The 21,239-nt window shown below is 43.5% G+C and overlaps 1 protein-coding gene across 38 annotated transcripts in view; it reads right to left on the bottom strand.

Annotated features, from left to right (window-relative positions):
• The window catches only part of DOCK9 (dedicator of cytokinesis 9), a 325,197-nt gene that overhangs the window by 132,142 nt on the left and 171,816 nt on the right, over nt 1–21,239 (bottom strand). For all 38 annotated transcript variants that reach the window (XR_011378719.1, XM_070048669.1, XM_070048650.1 and 35 more), the window contains exons 4-9: nt 19,434–19,516; nt 16,753–16,822; nt 15,072–15,167; nt 14,010–14,144; nt 7,832–8,006; nt 5,695–5,762 (exon numbers count right to left, since the gene is read on the bottom strand). Coding sequence is in view for 37 of the 38 variants with exons in the window: in XM_070048669.1 (XP_069904770.1) it covers nt 5,695–5,762; nt 7,832–8,006; nt 14,010–14,144; nt 15,072–15,167; nt 16,753–16,822; nt 19,434–19,516 (627 nt within the window). In the remaining variant the exon portion in view is untranslated. The remainder of the gene's footprint in view (nt 1–5,694; nt 5,763–7,831; nt 8,007–14,009; nt 14,145–15,071; nt 15,168–16,752; nt 16,823–19,433; nt 19,517–21,239) is intronic.

The raw sequence follows: 21,239 nt of genomic DNA, 5'->3' as shown, positions 1-21,239 counted from the left end.
CGGCAAAGGAAGACCTTTCTCTCTGTCTCTCTCTCTCTCACTGTCCACTCTGCCTGTCAAAAAAAAAAAAAAAGAAGAAGAAGAAGAAAAGTCATAAAAAAAAAAAAAAAAAGAAGCAGTTATGAACCAAACATTTAAGAGTTTCCAGAAGGACTATATTGAGCTTTAGGCATACTGTATGTCTTAAGTTCACTTGTGAGCAGACAGAATAATTTAAATATTTTACTTGGAGAATGAGATACCAGAAGAATATTGTGTTGATTATTGGGCCATTTAAAAAGAATGGAATGGAATAGGAAGACAAAGCAAAATAATATATATTCTTCTTAATTTAAAAAGCTAATGTTGGCAGGTGCCACGGCTCAATAGGCTAATCCTCCGCCTAGCGGCGCCGGCACACCAGCTTCTAGTCCCGGTTGGGGTGCCGGATTCTGTCCCAGTTGCCCCTCTTCCAGGCCAGCTCTCTGCTGTGGCCCGGGAGTGCAGTGGAGGATGGCCCAGGTGCTTGGGCCCTGCACCCCATGGGAGGCCAGGAGAAGCACCTGGCTCCTGCCTTCAGATCAGCGCGGTGCGCCGGCCGCAGCGTGCTGGCCGTGGTGGCCATTGGAGGGTGAACCAACGGCAAAGGAAGACCTTTCTCTCTGTCTCTCTCTCACTGTCCTTTCTGCCTGTCAAAAAAAAAAAAAAAAAAAAAAAAAAAAAACAACAACAACACAACAACAACAACTAATGTGATTTATTCCTACTAAATCCATGACATCTAACTATCCAGGATCATAATTCATCCTTTGTGTCACAAAAATACAATAAGACAATATAGCATACAGTGGCCACCAGCTGACCTCAGCAAATGCAGCCATAACCAACTACTCCGTATCCTAATGCAAAGACACAGCATTTTCTGGGATATAGGGATGGAAATACTTACTATAGACTTGGTTTTAAAAATCAGAAAAGTTATCTGCAAACATTTGAGTTCTGACAAATTTTACTTGACCCTTATTCAATCCCAATGAGGCTACAAAGCTTGAGATATCATATTTTGTCCTGTGTTCAACTCTGAAGGAACATATGCACATTCACTTAAAAAGCTGTAAGATTAGAATATGAACAACTTTGGATTGACACGAAACTGCTTCTCTTTCAGAACCACATGGGGGAGACCAAATTAAGACTGGGCTCTATTCCTTGAGAAGCAAAACTCCTCAAAAACAGAAAAGTTGTAGAGGAAAACACAGTGTGGAAGCACGAGTGTTTTCTTTGCACTCTCTTTTTATAAGGAGCTGATAAATAGATTCCAATGTCACCTAAGATAAAGGTAGAGAGAGAGATCATTAAATAAGTAGTAATGGTTTTTATAACCTGATCATTTTACCTCTTGACTTTCTAGGGAAGGAACCAATGAATTAACTTTAATTTGTATACTTAACAAAAATGCTTTTAAGACTGATGCTATGTGTTCTGTTATATTTACAGCAAAAACTGTTTGGTTTTGCATTAGAAAACAGGAGGAAAAGAACAGGTTTTAGAGTAGACACAGTGTGTCCCCTAATATGAAAATAAAGATATGCAGTAATGTATAAACCTAAGCTCCAAGACCATATAAAGTATCCTGAAAACCTAAGCTCGTCTCACGCACACCATAAGCACCCCACCATAAAAATCCAGAATGAAACATCTGCTATTTTTGCACGAAAACAACTTCCTGTCAATCATATCCTGTTTGGCTGTCTCAATGGAAAACAAAAGCCAGGACAACAGGATGAGTGAGGCACAAAGAGGAGCTGACCAGGGAGCCGGCCACTAAATGACACCTTCCACTGCTTTCTGCCTTCAGCCACCATTCTAGGCCTCCCTCTGCAATCTTCCCTGAGGCCCACCCTCTGGCCTGAGCCTCTCTCTCGCACCTTCCTTCTCCAGTACCCATGGCTTTATCTCTTCACCCCACCAGCTACACTCTCCTGCCCTTCACAGACTTCGATCTCTGACTCTGTTGCCATGGAATTCATTTCTCCTATAAACAAGATGACTAGTTACACTCAACTTCTCTGCTTCCTCAACAGGTACAAATAATCCTCATGCCAGATACACTGGAGGATGATAAACGACTAAAACCACATTGTTGCTCAGGGCACTGGATTGTGACGGGATCAAGAGCCAGTCGCAGTTCCCCAGGTGGTACCTGGGAACCCTCCCGGTAGACACTGCTGAGAAGGCCAGTAAAAGGCAAAGCCAGGGGCTGGTGTTTGACATAGCAGGTTAACCTCCGCTTCTGATGCCTGCATCCCACAGCGAATGTATGGATTTGAGCTCTGCCTACGTTTCCAATCCAGTTTCCTGCTAGTATGCACCCTAGTTAGGCAACAGATGATGGTCCAAGTATTTCAGTCCCTGACAACAATATGGGAGAACCAAATAGAGTTCTTAGCTCCTGGCTTTAGCCTGGCCCAGCCCTGGCTACTGAAGGCATTTGAGAAATAAACCAGTGGATGGCATATCTCTGTCTCTCTGCCTTTCAAATAAATTTTAAAAAACTTTTTTTTTTAAGGCAAAGCCAAGGGACAGGCATTTAGCGTAGCACTTAAACACCACTTAGGACATGCACATCCCACACTGGAGTGCTTGGTTGAGTTTGGTTCTGCTTCCAATTCCAGAGTCTAATGTGCGCACCTGGAGGCAGCAGTGATGGCTCAGGTACGCGGGTCCCTGCCACCCACGTGGGAGACCTGGAATGCGGTTCTTGGCTTCTGGCTTCAGCCTAGTCCACCCCTGGTTCTTGTAGGTATTTGGGGAGTAAACTAGCAAATGGGAGATCTCTCTCTCTCTCTGCCTTTCAAATAAATATGATTAATTAGTTATTAAAAAAACAAAGCTGACAGACACCTGCTTATGATACTCCTGATGAGTGACTGTAAACCTTCATTTTCTTCACTCTTCTTCCCTTCAAAAGATTATGTTGTCTTTTTCTCCCTTCTCAAATAAAAATACTCTTAACGCATCTGAAGGCTAGTGGGAAAACACAGTAAAGTCTGGTATACTGCTGTATTTCTCAGGCTTTGACCAAGACTTGCACAAAGAATTTGTTTGTTCTCTCCCTCTCTTTCTCTCAAACACACACACACACGTGTACAAGTATGCATAATCCGAAATTCAAAAAGTAACTTTATGTATTAATATCAGTACTGAGGCAGAGAATTTTATATCCTCTACTCAATGCTATTGCATTTACTCTTTTTTGTATCATGGGTCACATAATACTAAGCTAAAGGAACCTGACACAAAGGGTACAAACTGTATGACTGCATTTATATGAAGGTCTAGAGCAGTCAAAACCAATCTATGGTCGTGGAAGTCAAAATAGTAGGGGTAGAGCAGCTGAGAGAGGGGTGGAAGGCACTCTGTTGCAATGCTACACATGTCCTACATGTCGACCCAGGTGGCAGTTTCGTCAGCAAACAAATGTTAATTCCATCAAGCTATACAATTAATGCTTGAGCATTTTGTTCTACATAAATTGCACCTCACTTTAAAAAATTAAAAATCAAAACTGAAAGAAATGAGAGGTGAAGCCAATTAAATTGAAATCATCAACTAAAATGGCTTCAGTTAATTTGGTTATATTCCACAATGTGCAAATAGCGCTAAATATGTTAATAGATTAATTATATATGTATACATATGTGTTTATATGCACATGTGTGCGTGTGTGTATAAACTTCCCTCGCAATAAGGTATTATATTAGCCAGGAGTTAGAGAAGAAAGGAGGGGACATAGCAAAAAGAACAGATTTCTAACTAATCAACAAGAAGCTCAAATAATGAATCTTTTTATAGGCAGCCATTCTATTCACCCAGGAAGTATATAAAGTTATTTTCTGAATTCCAGATTGCATCAAATAAATTATCTGTTTCAACAAACTGAAACACAAATAGCACAAGCATTTTGCTTTAAGAAATTCTGAACCTGCAGTCGTCCAGAGGCATAAAAGCAAACCTCAATGCAAACTGTATGCACAGAAGTTCGCAGCACAGAGACACAGGCTAAAACTTCCCAGACTAGGATGAGGTTGCAGCGTGGCACTCAAGTTAGCTTTAATAGGCAGGTGCTAAAAAGACACTGTGGTAACAGTCAAGGCCTGCGGGAAAACAATGCGCTAAAGGCCTTGCTGGACAGGGAGATTCTATACTGAGAACAGCCATGCTGTCTTGAAATAAAAGTCAATGCTGAATGCTGGTCTATTTATAATCCTATATAGATAAACCATGTTTCTATTATAGTGTTTAAGATATGGGTGTGTAGGCTCACTATTTCACTGTTCTGTCAAAAAAAAGAAAAAGAACAGAAAGGCAGTAACAGAGTAAGAATAAAAGGGCTAGAGAAGACAAAGGCATTTCTCTAATTTAAAAAGAATCATTCATAGATGCAGAAAAGACAAGTACAAGGATATTCATGGCAGCATTGTTTATAACAAAAATCTGAAATAAAAGAACAGCTAAAATAAAATGTTTACACTGTACAATACAAGTCATGAACCAGATCCACACACCAACTTGGATGGATCTCAAAAACAAGGCTGAATTAACAAACAAAAGTACAAAATAATATATAGTATGTAAGCATTCACATAACATTTTAAACAAAGATTTACTTATTAATTTGAAAGGGGAAACAGACATAGAGATCCTTCATTCACTGGTTCGCTCTGCAAATGGCCACAACAGCCATGGGTGGGCCAGACCAGGCCAGCAGCTAGGAATTCCATCCTGGTCTCCCATGCAGGCAGCAGGAACTCAAGTACTTGAGCCATCATTCACTGTCTCCCAGGTAAATGAGCAGGGAGCTAGATCCAAAGGAGAGTACCAGAAATGTGATCGAACACACTGATATGGGATGCAAGCCTTCCAGGCAGCAGCTTAACCCACTGCACCACGACATCCACCCCACATAACATTTTTACAAAACAACCCCATATATGTCATCAGGATAGATATATTTTCACAGATACAAAATGAAACAGAAGTAAAAGTCATATTAGTGTTCTCTCTGGTTGGGAATGTGAGGAAGTACAAAATGGAAGGCAGGACAGTGTTTAAAAAGAATTTCAAATATAAATGATGTTTGTTGTTTTAATAGAGAAGCTAAAATGACATCACAGTAGCAGATGTGAATCTTGGTGGTGGCATTATAGTTGCTTTATTTTTCTTTACACTTTTCAGTAACTTTAACATTTCTAAAAAATTATAAAACTCAGGCATAGCCTTGTTTTTTGTCTGTTTCACTGCAAGTGATCCAGGAATAATTTTAAAACTCAAACAACTCCCCTTTGGTGTAGCAGCAAGATTACCATTCCCATGGTCACGAGAACTGTGTCTTAACTTGAATAAGTGAGCACACGTGTGAACACAGCGGGACATGGCATCATGAGGACACTCACCTGTGCATCTGGGTTCTGATGCAGTATTAAACACCATGAGGGGAAAAGCACTTAACAATTTGCAAAGTGCTTTCTGGAAACCAGACTGAAGTGTCAGGACTGTATGGCAGTTCATGTCACCTCACATTCACGGCACAAAGTACAGGCAATCACAACACAAGTGTAATGATTTTGACAGATTCCATTCTGGAAAAACTTCAGAAATGAGAAATATTTCAACAGCTGTCAGTGAAGAGCAGAAGATCTGGGATGACATTACCTTGGCAAGTTCAGGCAGGTAGCTGTCTAAACCAGAACCAGAACCTTCCAATTTGCTTTGGTCATCATCTAAAATGGCAAAACAGATTTCCTGAGTCACTTGCAACTGAAAATATCTTATTTAAAACAAGAGGAAGAAGGCAAAGCATCAAACATTGCATAGATGGGGTAGACCTGGTCAAATGAGCATTGATGCCGCTAGCAGTAACATTCCACGTGGTCATATGCATCAGACCCCTGAAAGCTGGACTTGCCCAGGTCTATTCCAGGTCAACTAAATCAGAATCTTTGGTGAAAACAAGGAAATACTAGTTTTAAAAGATCCCAGGCACTTTTAGGAGGCATCCAGGGTCGGGAATCACCTATGGATTTGAAACATAACATGATGTGTCAATGACAGGGACACATTGTACCCTACTGATATTACCTTCCGCTCTTACCCACACTTTGTTTTAAAAATAACAAAGGGCCGGCGCCGCGGCTCAATAGGCTAATCCTCCGCCTAGCGGTGCCGGCACACTGGGTTCTAGTCCTGGTCGGGGCGCCGGATTCTGTCCCGGTTGCCCCTCTTCCAGGCCAGCTCTCTGCTGTGGCCCGGGAGTGCAGTGGAGGATGACCCAAGTGCTTGGGCCCTGCACCCACATGGGAGACCAGGAGAAGCACCTGGCTCCTGGCTTCGGATCAGCACAGTGCGCCGGCTGCAGCGCACCAGCCGCAGCGCACCAGCCGCGGCGGCCATTGGAGGGTGAACCAACGGCAAAAGGAAGACCTTTCTCTCTTTCTCTCTCACTGTCCTTTCTGCCTGTCAAAAAAAAAAAAAAAAAAAAAAAAACCAAAAAACAAGCAAACAAAAAAAGGATGTCATTAATGATAGCATAATAACTAATTAATATAGTCAGTGTAGATTCTATGCCAGGTACTTGAGATTCATTCTCTTATTCATTCTTCCCATCAGAATAGCAAGCTTTGCTTTTATTGCATTTTGTAGGTGAGTAAACTGAGGTTCAGAACACATACACAGCTTGCCCAAGGTCACACAGCTGAAAAACGGCAGTGCTGAGACTCAAACCCGGGTCTTGCTCTCTGCCCCCAAAGCTTGGCTCTTCACTACACGATTTCCATAAGGCATCAGGGTAGCACCTTCTAACATGACAGAACCTTTGCTGACAGCTATTAGTAAAAAGATCACATCTGGGGCTGGCGCATTGTGGTGCAGCAGGTAAAGCTACTGCCTACATGCTAGCACCCCACATGGGCGTCAGTTAGTGTCCTGGCCCCTCCAATTTATCCAGCTCCCTGCTAATGGCCTGGGAAATGCAGCACAGGATGTCACCCATCGGGGAGACCTGGATGAAGCTCCTGGATCCTGGCTTCTGGCTGGCTCAACCCTGGCCATTGCAGGCATCTGTGGGATCAACCAGCAGATGAAAGCTCTCTGTCTCCCTTTTTCTCTCTCTAATTCTGACCTTCAAATAAATAAATAAATCTTAAAAAATAAAATAAAATAAAAAAGCTCACATCTGTCCTCCCTCTCATGGATCTGGGGAGGGAGTTTAGCCTAATGGCTAAGACACCAATTAAAATGCATGCATCTTGGGGCTGGCGCTGGCTCACTTGGTTAATCCTCCGCCTACAGCACCGGCATCCCATACGGGCGCCGGGTTCTAGTCCCTGCTGCTGCTTTTCCAGTTCAGCTCTCTGCTGTGGCCCAGGAGGGCAGTGGAGGATGGCCCAAGTGCTTAGGCTCCTGCACCCTCATGGGAGACCAGGAGGAAGCACCTGGCTCCTGGCTTCAGATCGGCGCAGCATCGACCATAGCGGCCATTTGGCGAGTGAACCAACAGAAGGAAGACCTTTCCCTCTGTCTCTCTCTTTCACTGTCTATAACTCTACTTGTCAAATTTAAAAAAAAAAAAAAAAAAAAAAAAAAAGCACACAATGCACAGAATAGCCGGGTTTGATTCCCAGACCTGGACCCTGATTCCAGTTTTCTGCTAATGCTGACCCTGAGTGGCAGCAGTGTTTTTTGTTGTTGTTGTTGTTGTTAAAAAAACACGTAGGACTCCTCCCTATATCCACCTCTCGAAAATAAAAGGAACTGAAGAGTGTGTGTGCCTGGGGGAAGCAGACCTACCCACCTTCATGAGAGTCTCCATTTCGCTTTTCTTGCATTGCAGCCTCAAAGTTGAGCTGGAGAATCTTGTTGAGAACTGTGATCCATTCTTCCATTTCTACTTCACTATCTGCTGCCAAAAGGTAGCTACTTTTGTCCTGCATCTTGAGCTCAAAAGCAAAACGCCTAACTTTGTTGTTCTGAAATGGAAAAAGGCAGAGACATGTTTTAAAGCACTTGGAACTTCTTAGAAGAATAACATTCTCTTACTTGTGTTGAGTGCTTTCTCACTGGCCTTCTGAACCAACTTAGGTAAAGCTGTAAGCTCCTTCCCCGAGACCAACAACCCCTCTCCCTGCTTTATTATTTCTTCTTCCTTTTGTTCAATGCCACAGCCTTGGCTCCTTATACAGTGTCTGGAACACAGTGGGCATTTGCAGAAATTTTGTTGAAATGAAATTTCATGGAAAATTTTCATGTTCCTGTAGCTATTTAAATATATGGGGAGAGGGGGAGATGGAGGGAGAAGTCCCATTCCCTGGTACATTCCTCAAATGCCCACAAAGGTGAGGGTCAAGCTGGGGCCAAAGCTAGGATCTGGGAACACAATCCAGGTCTCCTACATGAGTGGCAAAAATCCAATTATGGAAGCCATCACCATGGTCTCCCAGGATCTGCATTAGCAGGAAGCTGGACTTAGGTACCAAGTATTGAACCCAGGTATTCCAGTGTGGGCCATGGGTACCATACCTACTAACCTAAATTCTAGCTTCTGCCTAATTCCTTCAATGAAGTAGTATACAGTATTAACATTTTAAGAAGCAAACCATTAGCTGTCAATACGCTTGATTTAACATCTCTGGAACTTTCTCAGCAGTTATGAATCCCAAAAGGTATTTGGACTCCCTGTCTCTAGCCTTGCCTCGGGCCTCTGGTTTACATGCCCGCGAGAAGGTGACTGGCTGAGTACACACACAGTGGGTCCACACGCGTGAAGGACAGAGGATGACAATGCACTAGTCTAAGGTTTCCCAACTTTGGTATTCCTGACATGTGTATGGATCATTCTTTGTTGTGAGGGGCTGCTCTGGGTATTGGATGACGGTGATTCACACTGTGGCATCAACCCATGAGACACCAGTACCACAACTCTATGTTCCAACAATCAAAAATGTCTCCAGACATTGCCAAAACTGGCCCGGGATGACTATGCTACATAGAGGTTCTCCATGGAGGAACGTAATGCAAGACTCTCCCTAAAAGCTCAGGCATGGGCATGAAGTGGAGACGTGGCACTGCCCTGAGGTGGGCGGAACCGCCTGCATCCATGACGTCCCTGAAGGAGCGCCTGGTGCAGGTCTCGGGGACAGGGAGACCCTCCCAACATCTCCCAGCGTTTCCTGCAGCACAGTTCGTAGGAATGAGAAGCCAAGTCCAGCTCCTGGCAGAGTCCCACAAACAACCGGGCCCAGACTCTGCTGTGGGCTTGGTTAACGACCACCCTGGAGCTCACTTGAACTTCAAGGCAAGGCTCAGAGAAGGAGCCAAAGGCTAGAGACAAAGTAAGTTTTCTTGTCCACATCTCCCACCTCTCAGAATCAAAACAAACAAACAACAATTTTTTTATCTAAAAAGTTAAAAGTGAGAACACATTGGGCCTTGATTCTACGTTGAGCCTTGGTTTCCTCATCTGCAAAATAAGTCTATCAATTTCAAGGGTTTTAAAATACTTTTAGGGCTTAAGATCCTAAATCTTACTTCTTTTGGGCTTAAAGTTTTTAGTAAGTCATTTAAGTGAAGTCACAGTATTAATCAGTAATTTTTATAGCATCAAAAAGCTAATAATAATTTTTTTGACAGGCGGAGTTAGACAGTGAGAGAGATAGAAACAGAGAGAAAGGTCTTCTTTCCATTGGTTCACCCCACCAAATGGCCGCTACAGCTGGCGCACTACGGCTGGCACGCTGCTCAGATCTGAAACCAGGAGCCAGGTGCTTCTTCCTGGTCTCCCATGCGGGTGCAGGGCCCAAGCACTTGGGCCATCCTCCATTGCACTCCCGGGGCACAGCAGAGAGCTGGACTGGAAGAGGAGCAACCAGAACAGAATCTGGCACCCCAACTGGGACTAGAACCTGGTGTGCCGGTGCCGCAGGCGGAGGATTAGCCAAGTGAGCCGTGGCGCCGGGCCACTAATAATAATTTTTAAAAGATATTTAAATAACAACTTCTGATGCTCAGTTTGGAAAAAGATATGGATAAAAGAAACTATTTTAATCTTCTGAAGCCTTAGATACAATGCATTGAATGAAAAACACCATCAGCTGCATCTGCAAAAAGAATTTCAGGAAGAAGACTTTCATTGAAGTCAGGATCTTAGATGTTAAAATGCACCCCAGAGACTAATGATAGCTCAGGGCTGTTGTACTTATAAACATCTGTACACTGTGCTGAAGACAAGCAACAAAACTCTCCTATAAAACACAAATAACCGCTGTCTACTTTAAAAATGAGGTTGCCAAATCTATTTAGCTTGGCTTTAAATTTTTTCTAAGTCATTGCAATAAAATTCAGCTAAAAAATAACTTAAAAGTCTCTCAACCTAAGAAAACAAATGAAACTCCTACTTGGGAATCCTACCCAAGAAGTTAACTCACTAGCACTGATAAATTCATTCTGGGACTTCACAGTTTACAGTCAGTAAGCACACTCTGGTACATGTAAATTGTTCACTGCGGCACCTTTCAGCTGAGGGTGGATTGTTACTGACAGATATCCCCAAGCTGATTAGTTGTTGACTGGAAATACCTTTAAATGTTTTTCAATTTATTTATCTGTGAGGCAGAGAGATAGACAAACAGAGTTTCTATCCTTTGGCTCACTCCCAACATGCCTGCCACAGCCAGGGTGGGCTGGACCTAAGCCAGGAGCCATAAACTCAATCCAGCTCTCACATGGGGAGGACAGGGACCCGAGTACTTGAGACATCACCACTGCCTACCAGGGTCTGCGACAGGCAGGCATCAACCCCAGGAACTCCAATGTGGCTGCCGCCATCTTTATCAGAAAACAGGATGAAACAGATGGAATGGCTATTTTCAGATGGGGGACAACAGGCAGGGTGATCCCTGGCAGAAAGGAACTAAATGAGGTAAGTCCCAGGGCAGCTCAGCTCTTCCTGGAGGCACTATGTGGGCCATGGCACAGGAAGGAGAGTGCACAACCCTGCTGTCCTGCTGAGTCAAAGAGAACAACTGGAGCTGAGGACAACCAAAGTACCCAGAAAACCGTGGACAGAGTTTCCAGAATGAGCTAGAAGAACCAATTTCAGTAAAAATTCACTGGGCCACACATTTATTATGTGTATACTTTATCTGTATGCTATACCTTAACAAAAAATGTTTACTGGGGCCAGCAGTGACTCAGCAAGTTAAGCAGCTGCCCGGGACACAGGCATCCCACATGGGTGCCACCTTGAGTCCCAGCTGCTCCACCTCTGATCCAGCTCCCTGCTAATGTGCCTGGGAAAGCAGCAGAGGATGATGGCTCAAGTCTTTGGGACCCTGCACCCGCAGGGGAGACCCAGATAGAGTTCCAGGCTCCTGGCTTTGGCCTGGTCCAGCCCCTAGCCATTGTGGCCATTTCGGGAGTGAGGCAGCAGATGGAAGAAATGCCTCTGCACCCCCTCCCCACACCCAGTTCTTTCAATTAAATAAATAAATCTTTTTTTTTTTTTTTTTTGACAGGCAGAGTGGACAGTGAGAGAGAGAGAAACAGAGAGAAAGGTCTTCCTTTTTCCATTGGTTCACCCCTCAATGGCTGCCACGGCTGGCGCGCCAGTGGCCAGCGCATCGCGCTGATCCAAAGCCAGGAGCCAGGTGCTTCTCCTGGTCTCCCATGCGGGTACAGGGCCCAAGGACTTGGGCCATCCTCCACTGCACTCCCGGGCCACAGCTGAGAGCTGGACTGGAAGAGGAGCAACCGGGACAGAATCCGGGACCCTGACTGGGACTAGAACCCGGTGTGCCGGCGATGCAGGTGGAGGATTAGCCTATTGAGCCACGGCACCGGCCTAAATCTGTTTAAAAAAAAAAAAGTTTACCAAAAGAAAATGAAGACACATGACCTAAATTTCAGAACACTAGCGATAAGGAGAAGCTCACAAAGAGCATGGAGTAAGAACATCAGCCTCCACTGGACACCAGCATCTACAGGTTACTAAAATGCCCTTGAAATTCCAAAGTGAAATTATCTCTCGCTGGACTTCTATATCCAGCCAAACGATGAGCCAAGTACGAATGCAAAAATAAAGATATGTGCAGATGTGCTAGCTTTCAAAAACTCATCATCATAGACAGCTTCTCAGGAAACGACTGGAGAATGTGCCCCTCTGAAACAAGAAATGAGAGCAAGGAGGAGGAAGACACAGCGTCTCGGAAACAGGGCGCCGAGCACACGGAAGAAAGCAGAAGGGATCCCGGGAGAGCAACTGTGCAGGGCAGAGGAGGCAACCAGCCTGCACTGGAGCAGGAGAGCGCGCCAGGAGCTAACACCCTACCTACCCGCGCAGGAAGTCTCTCAAAAACATCCAAAACTGCTGGAGGAACAGCAGCAACGTCTGTTATCCAGTAACACGAAGACAGATGCCAGAAAGCATACTGCAAACAGTTCAGGGGAGTGGGTGAGCTGGGGGAGAGGGGGGGCAGAAGCATGTTTAATGTTACCCTTCAGGAGTTCAGTCTTTCAATTGGATGGAACATATCCCTTGGGTGGAAACATAATTTAATTTTGGGCAAACATATAAATACATAACCAAGTGTGCCCGTGGTCTAACCAGAGAGAGCTGTCTCCCTGACGTTAATCATGCTGGTCCCACACAACCACCTCCTTATAGAATCAAACTTCTGGCTGACATCATCGGCCACTACAGAGTCATTTTAAGGAGAATTCTGATAATGGTGACTGCATCTATTGTGAGAAGTTGTCAGGGAGATTGTTCATTAATCACAGGGCCCTCTGTCTGAGGGTCCCCAAGAGAAAGGCCTGCCTGGGATTACTTGGTCAGCTTCTGACTGATTGTCTTGTCTGTGTCTTCAATGCACTGTGAATGGGCAGACTGAACAGGTGTCCGAGATAGAAGGCAGAGAGTCCAGTCGTGTTTCTTTTCTCAGTTCCACTCTATGTGACCCATACCCAAATCCTTGTCCATCTTCTGTCTGACTTCCACTCTAAATTTATGCTACATATTGTACCTATCTTGTGCTGTACATATCTGCGTAAGGTGCTGCCTTCAATCTTCCTAGCAAGTAGTAAGGAGATGGATGGATGCATGGATGGACAGATGGGGAAATCAGCAATTCTTTTATAAAGACAATTCTAAAAATATTGAAGGATGCAGACCAAACTTTTAATAGCTCTGAGAAAAGCAGAGATGGGAGGAGGAAAGAGGGAATCTACAAATTTTCACTTAACCTGTACTATCTGATGTTTTACAATTAACACCCTTACACGGTAAGAAAATTTATAAGAGTAACTCTATAAGTGCATCAGCACTGATCACAAAGTATCCACTACTGGCAAAATGTCTACCTTTTACAGGCCCTGCTCCAGCTCGTTACAAGTGCTAATTAACTAATCCTCTCAGTAACCATTTCTGGTACTAACATTATCCCTACTTAATAATTGGGGAAACTAGGCCCAGTGGGAAGAAAACACCTCTAATATAATAAGAACCAATAAGTGTGGAGTAGAAATTTGAACTCGATCTGCATTGAAAATCTTCTCTCTTGACCAAAACACCACACCCCACTAGTACTGTGATGGCAATGACTGAAGTCCTTGCTGAGATGCTGAGAACAGTGCTAAATATTTCCAGGGGGTAAGCCATCCGGTAATCTTACCAAATTTACCAAGGAGACATCATTATCTGAATTCTAGAGATGAAGAAACTTTATATAAGTGGTCTGTCCAAGGTCACAAAGCTCAAACACGGCTGAGCCAGGGGCCAGAGTGCTCAACACAACCTTGCCCCGATTGACACTTCCCATTGTCTAAGATAATGAAAAACAAGCTCCTATTTATTTTAAAGTTACGTGTTTTATTTCTGCCACAAACACGGCTATTTTGGATGTACTCAAATCTGTTAATTCACACAAAGTACTACTACATGTAAGAAAATTTGATGATAAAATTTTTTGCGAATTTACCTGGACCACACCCATACAGGAATCCAGAAATATTGATCCTTTTGGTTCTTTGGAGATCTTTTCATCTTTATAAAAATTCAAATTATAAGAACCATCACCAAGTTGAATCAGGTGAAAAAATCGTCTCTTAAATGACTGCAAGAAAAATACACACAGTTATTCTTGCAAAATGAAAAGCTATAATCTCTGCTGGTAACGCATGACCACACCCATACATAAAAAAACCATTTTCAGTTCTCTTTAAAACAAACTCCTTCTAGCCATCACTCCAGGTAACTCTCCATCACCTCTAACAGTCTCATTGCATTTCAGTTCTAAGGATGTGGCTCACATATCACTCACAGGCCACTTTTCTTACCCACGGAATTTAGGATTTTACATAACAACCCAAGAGCAGCACAGGGAGTTCCACTTTGAGACGCAGCACAGAAGAATGGAAAGTTCCCCTCCAATCCCCAGGGCATCCTATCCACACACCAGCAGGAACTATGACACTGAACGATTTTCCAGCCCCAGGATGATGACACTCAGCATTTCTTTGGCTTAATTTTCATCTCCCTGCTTTCCAACCTCCCCCCCATGGTTTCTTCTCTCTTTATTATTGATCTCGATCTTGCTCTGGGCTTCCTTGTCTCCTGTATCGTTTCTCATCCCAGTTTAACCTCGCTTTTTGGAACCCTCTTCTGATGTTCCTCTTTAGTGTTCAATGTCTGCTTGACTTTGCTGCAGTATACCTCTACAAAAGGGCCTGGGGTCAGCATGGAACACAGGCCCTCAGTGATGCTCTGTGAGGTCCCAAGGGGGCATTTTGCAGACAATGAAGAGAAGAAAGTCTGTGTCGGTGACTGTAGATTCACACCCACCCAGGGAGGGTGTCCTTATGCTGCTGTGGAGGGCAGCGAGGAGTGGTTGGTGGACAGGGCTGTACCAAGGGAGATGCACAACAGGGAAGCATCTTAAAGCAAACAGTGTCTCTTTTGTCAGAAACAACAGCACGCCCATTCATCTTGAGCATCACGCTCACGGCCCTCAGCAGAGGGAAAGGATGGGGACTCTCCTTACCCTCATGGTCACGCTGATGGCACTGTTCATGTTGCCTTTGTACAGCCACCCGTGCTTGGTGATTCCGCCTTTCTGAGAACCAAGGGAGGCAGCATCCTAGGAGAGAAGGAAAACGCCACTGCAGTCACTCCCCCGTGACTTCCTATGCTATTTGTCGTGATTTTGGTCAATGGGAAATCATTCCATTTGTGTTCACTTGGTCACAGCCCTTTCATGGAGGCAACCATGGTTCTCTACCTAGAAGTCACACGAAAGTGCACTTAGCACTAAAATAAAAAGATCAGCTCATATTTCTGAAAATCCTATTCCATTAAAGGCAAAGCTAGCTCCAGTCCAAATTTTTATTTTTAAGTGCTGAATGACCCACAGAAAGTACATACCATGCTTGACCACTTCAGTTGTGAGGTCTCTCCTTGTTTCATGAAAAATGTTCTCAAATATACTCAGAGGACAAAAGCAAATTGCTGGAAACCTTCCCAGAGGCTTAGTTCAGGGAAAGGTGAATAAAGAAAGGGAGAAACTGTGAGGCGGTCAGAAAGGAGAGATGAATGAAGGGGCAGAGAAAAACAGGAGGGAAGAATGCCAGAGGGACAGAAGCGACGTGGGGAATTGAACAGTGAACAGAAATCGCTTGGAACTAAAGACACTGCTCTTCAAGTTCAGGTCTGGGTTTAAAGAAGTGGGCATGGGGCTGCCAGCTGATGCTAAAATTAGGTGAGGCACATATCCATTTGCACAGTAAACAAATGAAACACACACACAATCCAGAAAATCCTTTGTGATCAGACAATTGCAGACATATCCTGTGCTTTGTTTTGGACCACCTCAACATTAATATTAGTGGTTATTACTGGCAATAACAGAACAACTTACCTGCCTATAATTTTGCTATCTGTCTGTTTTGCACCCTTTCCTTGTTTCAATTGTTTCTCCTGTCACTATTAATCAAGACTAAGTTCTTAACACCTGGTTCATTTTGAATGCCCACTTGCTTTTCTCAAAAGTATTTTAAAAGTAATTTCTAAAATAATTTTTGCAACATGGACATCTCTGAAGTTCATAAGTGGCTGGAGTTATGGCTCAGCTGACTTTTTTTTCTTTTTTTAAGGAAAAACCTTAACGATGGAGCATCCAACATTTAGTGTGGAGAATGAGATGCACTAAGGTGGGTAGCACCGCCTTCTCATCAGGTGTCCCTGGCTTGGTGGAACACCTCCCTTTAATGCCCTCCTCTCTCACAAACTTCTCCAGCTACACCTCTCTCCAAGCGGAAGGGGAGAGGGCTTGGGAACAGCAGGCTTCACTAAGACCAATCACTGAAGAAACAGTCACCTTACATATACTAGCTGGCAGTTTATTTCAAGATATCCTGCTGGAAAACAATCTAAATTTAAGGTCTAAGTTATCTTGATATCTTTTAACAATGTAGCCAAAATCCAACCCAAGTCTTTGAAAGGGATCTTAGAACAAACAAACAGGGCCAAAAGAACATGAAATGCTAAGTGGTCAAGTTGAAACACAGCCCTTATTTTAGTCAATCAAATGACACATTAAAAAAATAATACTTCCTCTGTTGCCTGAAACATTCCAGTTCTTGTTTTGATTAATGCTGGTAATTTCCTAAAATGCTAAGCCTATAAAGTCCATCAACCAAAAAGAGAACAGCAAGCAAGCAGCCCACCTCATCTTTGTCGACCTCTTCATCAACTTCATAGACGTGAACGGGAAGCTTGTCCAACTTGGCCACTTTGCTTTAAAAACAAGAAAGAAAACTTGTTTGGCTTTTTTTTAAAAAAAAGTATTTATCTATTTGTGTGTTTATTTATTCATTTAAGATTTACTTATTTATTTGAGAGGCAAAGCCACAGAGAGAGGGCGAGACACAGAGAAAGATCTTAAGTCTGTTGGCTCAACTCCCCAAATTATCTAACAGCCAGGTGGGCCGGGTTGAAGCGCGGAGTCAGGAGCTTCATCACAGACTCACATGTAGGTGCAGGGGGCCAAGGACTTGGGCCATCCCAGGCACATTAGCAGGGAGCTGGATCAGAAGTAGAGCAGCTGCGCCTCAAACCGTGCCCGTATGGAATAGTAGCATTGCAGTCAGAAGCTTAACCTTCTATGCCACAGCGCCAGCCCCAAGATTTATTTACGGGCCTGGCACTGTGGCACAGCAGGTTAACGCCCTGGCCTGAAGCGTCGGCAGCCCATATGGTGCCAGTTCTAGTCCTGGCTGCTCCACTTCCAATCCAGCTCTCTGCTACGGCCTGGGAAAGCAGTAGAAGAAGGCCCAAGTCCTTGGGACCCTGGCACCCAAATGGGAGACCTGGAAGAAGCTCCTGGCTCCTGGTTTCAGATCAGCACAGCTCTGGCCATTGTGGCCATCTGGGAAGTGAACCAGCGGATGGAAGACCTCTCTCTCTCCTCTCTACCTCTCCCTGTAATTCTGTCTTTCAAATAATCTTTTTTTTTTTTTTAAGATTTATTTTTACTTATTTGCAAGTCAGAGTTACAGAAGGAGAGGGATAGAGAGAGATCCTCCTTTTAACTGGTTTACTCCTCAGATGGCCACAACTGCAGGGACTAGGCCAGGCTGAAACTAAGAGCCAAGAACTTCTTCCAGGTCTCCCATGTGGGGGCAGGGGCCCAAGTACTTGGGCCATCCTGAGTTGCTTTTCCCAGGCCATTAGCAGGGAGCTCGGCTGTAAGTGGAGCAGCCAGGACTGGAACCAGTGCCCAAGTGGGATGCTAGCATCGCAGGTGGAAGTTTTACCTGCTATGCCACAACATTAGCCCCAGAAAATTTGTTTTATAATTTCCTAACCAATTATTTTCTTTCTCCAACACAGGAACCAGCCTTCAAAAATCCCAGACTGGCCCACTCAGATGAAGACAAAAACAGTATGTGCCACTGCTTTTCAAAGGGTGTGAGCCAAGAGACTTGAATTAGAAAGCTCCAAAAAACTAAGTTTGGTTTAGTAGGTATATTTAAAATGGGAAAGTGGATTAGTTACTATTAATAAATAAGAACTTGGTAGAATAACTTTTAACACAAAGTTATGGGAGAAAATAGAATATGGGATCATTAAATTTAAAGTGATTAACAATTATGGTACTAATAACAAAGACAACAGTAACAATGGCAGCCGATATTTATTAAAGTTATTAGTGCTAGGCCTTGTGAACTTTATATGCAATATCTCATTTAATTAGAGTAGCTAAGCTCATTTAACAGATGAGGAAAGTGAGGTTTGCAGAGAGAGGCAGAGTTGACCCAGGCAGAACACAGAAGCTATGTTCTCAACCACTATTACAATTCTCCCTCCCTCGCTCATCACACGGCTGCAAATTCTACCAGCAGTCAGTCTGTCACCTAGTAAGTACACTATACTCCATTATCTGTTACCTTTCAACCACGACCTAGTATGAACAAGATAGTCCATGAAGATGGGTTGAGCCAAACAAATGGGAAGAGTTAGGAAGATCCTCAAGTGAGTAGTGGGTAAACACAGAACTAAAGAGTGAGCCCATGTAGAGAAGACAGTACTTGTAGGGAGTGTTCGCCGCTGAACTTTAAAGAGAGGCAACCGAGGAGTTGGCTGAACACTCTTAAGGAGTGGCTGAGCCACACACATAGGAAAAACAAACAGCCAGGTCCACCGAGAATAGCAAAAAGGACCAAAGTCAGAGATGCAACAAACACAGAGAAAAATCTATTAACCAGGTTCCAAGAAAAAATTTTCAAGGATGCTATTACTTTTAAAATACCGTTATTTGCTTTCAGTTCTCAAGGTTGACTATAATTTGCCAAAGGCATCACTGCAGGATGCACTGGGCCGTAACAGCCTCTGGAGCACAACCTGCCCCCTCTGAGTCACTTTAGCGACCACAACGCTTGTGTCTGCTTTGGTCTGGAAGGCGGTAACACTTTATAGCTGGAACAGAAATTCATTGGGGAAAATACCTTTCCCTTGATTTACTCTTTATCATAAAATGTAGTTACTATCAAATGCTTTTTAGAAGTCTCTACTTCAAAATAATATTTTAAAGGGAAAAAATCCACTGCAGCATGTTTCAATGCACATTTTGTTTGTTTTATATTTCTCAGTGAAAAGCACTTCACCTGTTTGTGTCTTATCTGTGATACACGCACAGAGACCACCTCCCAGTACCAGGGCACCATGCCTGAGTCTTAGAATCAGAGGCCCTGTGAGCAACAGCTTCACCATAGACACAAGTCATCTAGGAATGCGTTCTCCAATTACCCTGGCTGCACATGAAGTCCCGTTCCTCCCTGAGCGAGTCAAGCACAAAGACTTTCCCCTGAGGATAGCCCCATCTTGTGTGGTCTGACAATTTACTCACTTTGGAAGCTGTCGAAACTCTCCTGAGTAATCTTCATATTTGTAGTTCACAATGTGCCAGTCAGAGTTGTAGGTTTTGATGCACTATTGGAGGGAACAGGGATTTTAAAAACAGAAAGGATAAGAGGAAAACAAAGTTTTAGAGAACATTTGGGAAGGTTTGGGAAGACACACCCACACAAACATCAAAAAGTGCTTTCCCGTTCTCTGCCAACGCCTCCAGTTCCACCACCACACAAGCCTGTGTGTGAAGCTGGAGAATTTGAGCCACTGAAACATGACCCTTGGGAGAAGTATCACTTTAGCAGCACAGATCTGAGACCACATCATGGAGACAAACTTCACCTAAGCCTGTAAGCATATCCACAGTGATGTACTCTTTTGGATTAACAGCACTTGGTTCTTAGGAAGCAGTATGTCCTCTTATAAGACACGAAAGTGAACAGGAAGTATAAACTTAAAAACCACGTTCATGGTACTTACTAGTGTTAGAGCTATCTCAGATAATATATCATATAAACTCGTCCTCATTTGTCTTTTATTCATAAGGAATAGAGTGAGGCTATCAGGAAAAAAGATGTTTTAATTCATAGTGACATGTGACATCTGTGTGTGTGCATACAGAATGAACAATATATGGACCCCTACACTGCCAAGGAGCGCACCAATGACACTGACCTACGTAGACTGCATGTCAACTACCTTGCTACCTGAGAGATTCAACAGACAAGGGCAACATGTTTCATTCATCTAACCATGAGGAACTTTCCAATAGTATGTATTGTCATAAGATTGGAAGGCCACATCCACAATGAGTCAAAATGAACAGGTAAAGAGTTGTAGTTAGCATTGGTTTAGTTCAAATAGTGCTCTGCATGGTCAGCTCTTGACAACAGTTACACACATGTCAGTGTGGCAAAAAAAAAAAAAAAAAAAAAAAAACAAACCTTAGGTAGATAAATTCCCTATGTCTCACCTTGTTTGTCTTTGATTGCAATGAACATGATGAATGAAGTTTCTATTCTGCTTATTTCACTTCACAATTTATGCCATCAATCTTTTTCTCTATGACATAGTTTATGCCTGAAGGCCTTCGGCACCAAACCCCCTCCACCCCTAAACTCATGAAAACAATCCCGGCAACAACAGCAAGAAGAACAAGCGCTTCCTGTCATGCTGTGCCCAGCTCCACGTCAGGCACTCTCCTCACACAGACGTGAAGGGAAGGCAGTATAGTCCGAGTCAGAACAAATGGCACGGAGTGGCTGAAGCAAATCGGATGGCCACTGAGCAACTTTTCAATTTCTTTGCTATGCAGTTAGAATTATTTAAAAATATTATTATATTCATATTAATACTTTAAAACATTTCTCAAAGCATATTTACACTTAGAATATCAGACATCCATAATCAAAATAACATTGTAAAAGCAATACAATTTCTGAATTATCCATAGCTCTGGGTTTTCCTACTACTGCCCCTAGCTCCATGAGCACAGCTAGGTTAGGCGCATGCGTGACATAGTCTGAAAGACATGCTCCGATTCCCTTCATCTGGCTATGGCAGTTTTCCATCATTCTCTGCAACTGAAGTTGTCTCCTTGAGGGACATTAAAATCATTCCAAAATGTAATAAAATGTATCTGCCCAATTAAAAACTAAATAAATATGGGGCTGGAATTGTGGTGTAGTAGGTTAAACAGACGCCTGTGATGCCGGCATCCCATAGTGGAAAGCCAGCTGATCCAGCTTCCTGCTAATGTGTCTGGGAAAGCAGGGGAAGGCGGTGCAAGTGCTTGTCCCCTGCC

This window comes from Oryctolagus cuniculus, chromosome 9 (assembly GCF_964237555.1).
Source record: "Oryctolagus cuniculus chromosome 9, mOryCun1.1, whole genome shotgun sequence".
Lineage (NCBI taxonomy): Eukaryota > Metazoa > Chordata > Mammalia > Lagomorpha > Leporidae > Oryctolagus > Oryctolagus cuniculus.
The sequence above is the reverse complement of the archived record's forward strand: the minus strand, read 5'-3'. Positions and strand labels throughout refer to the sequence as shown.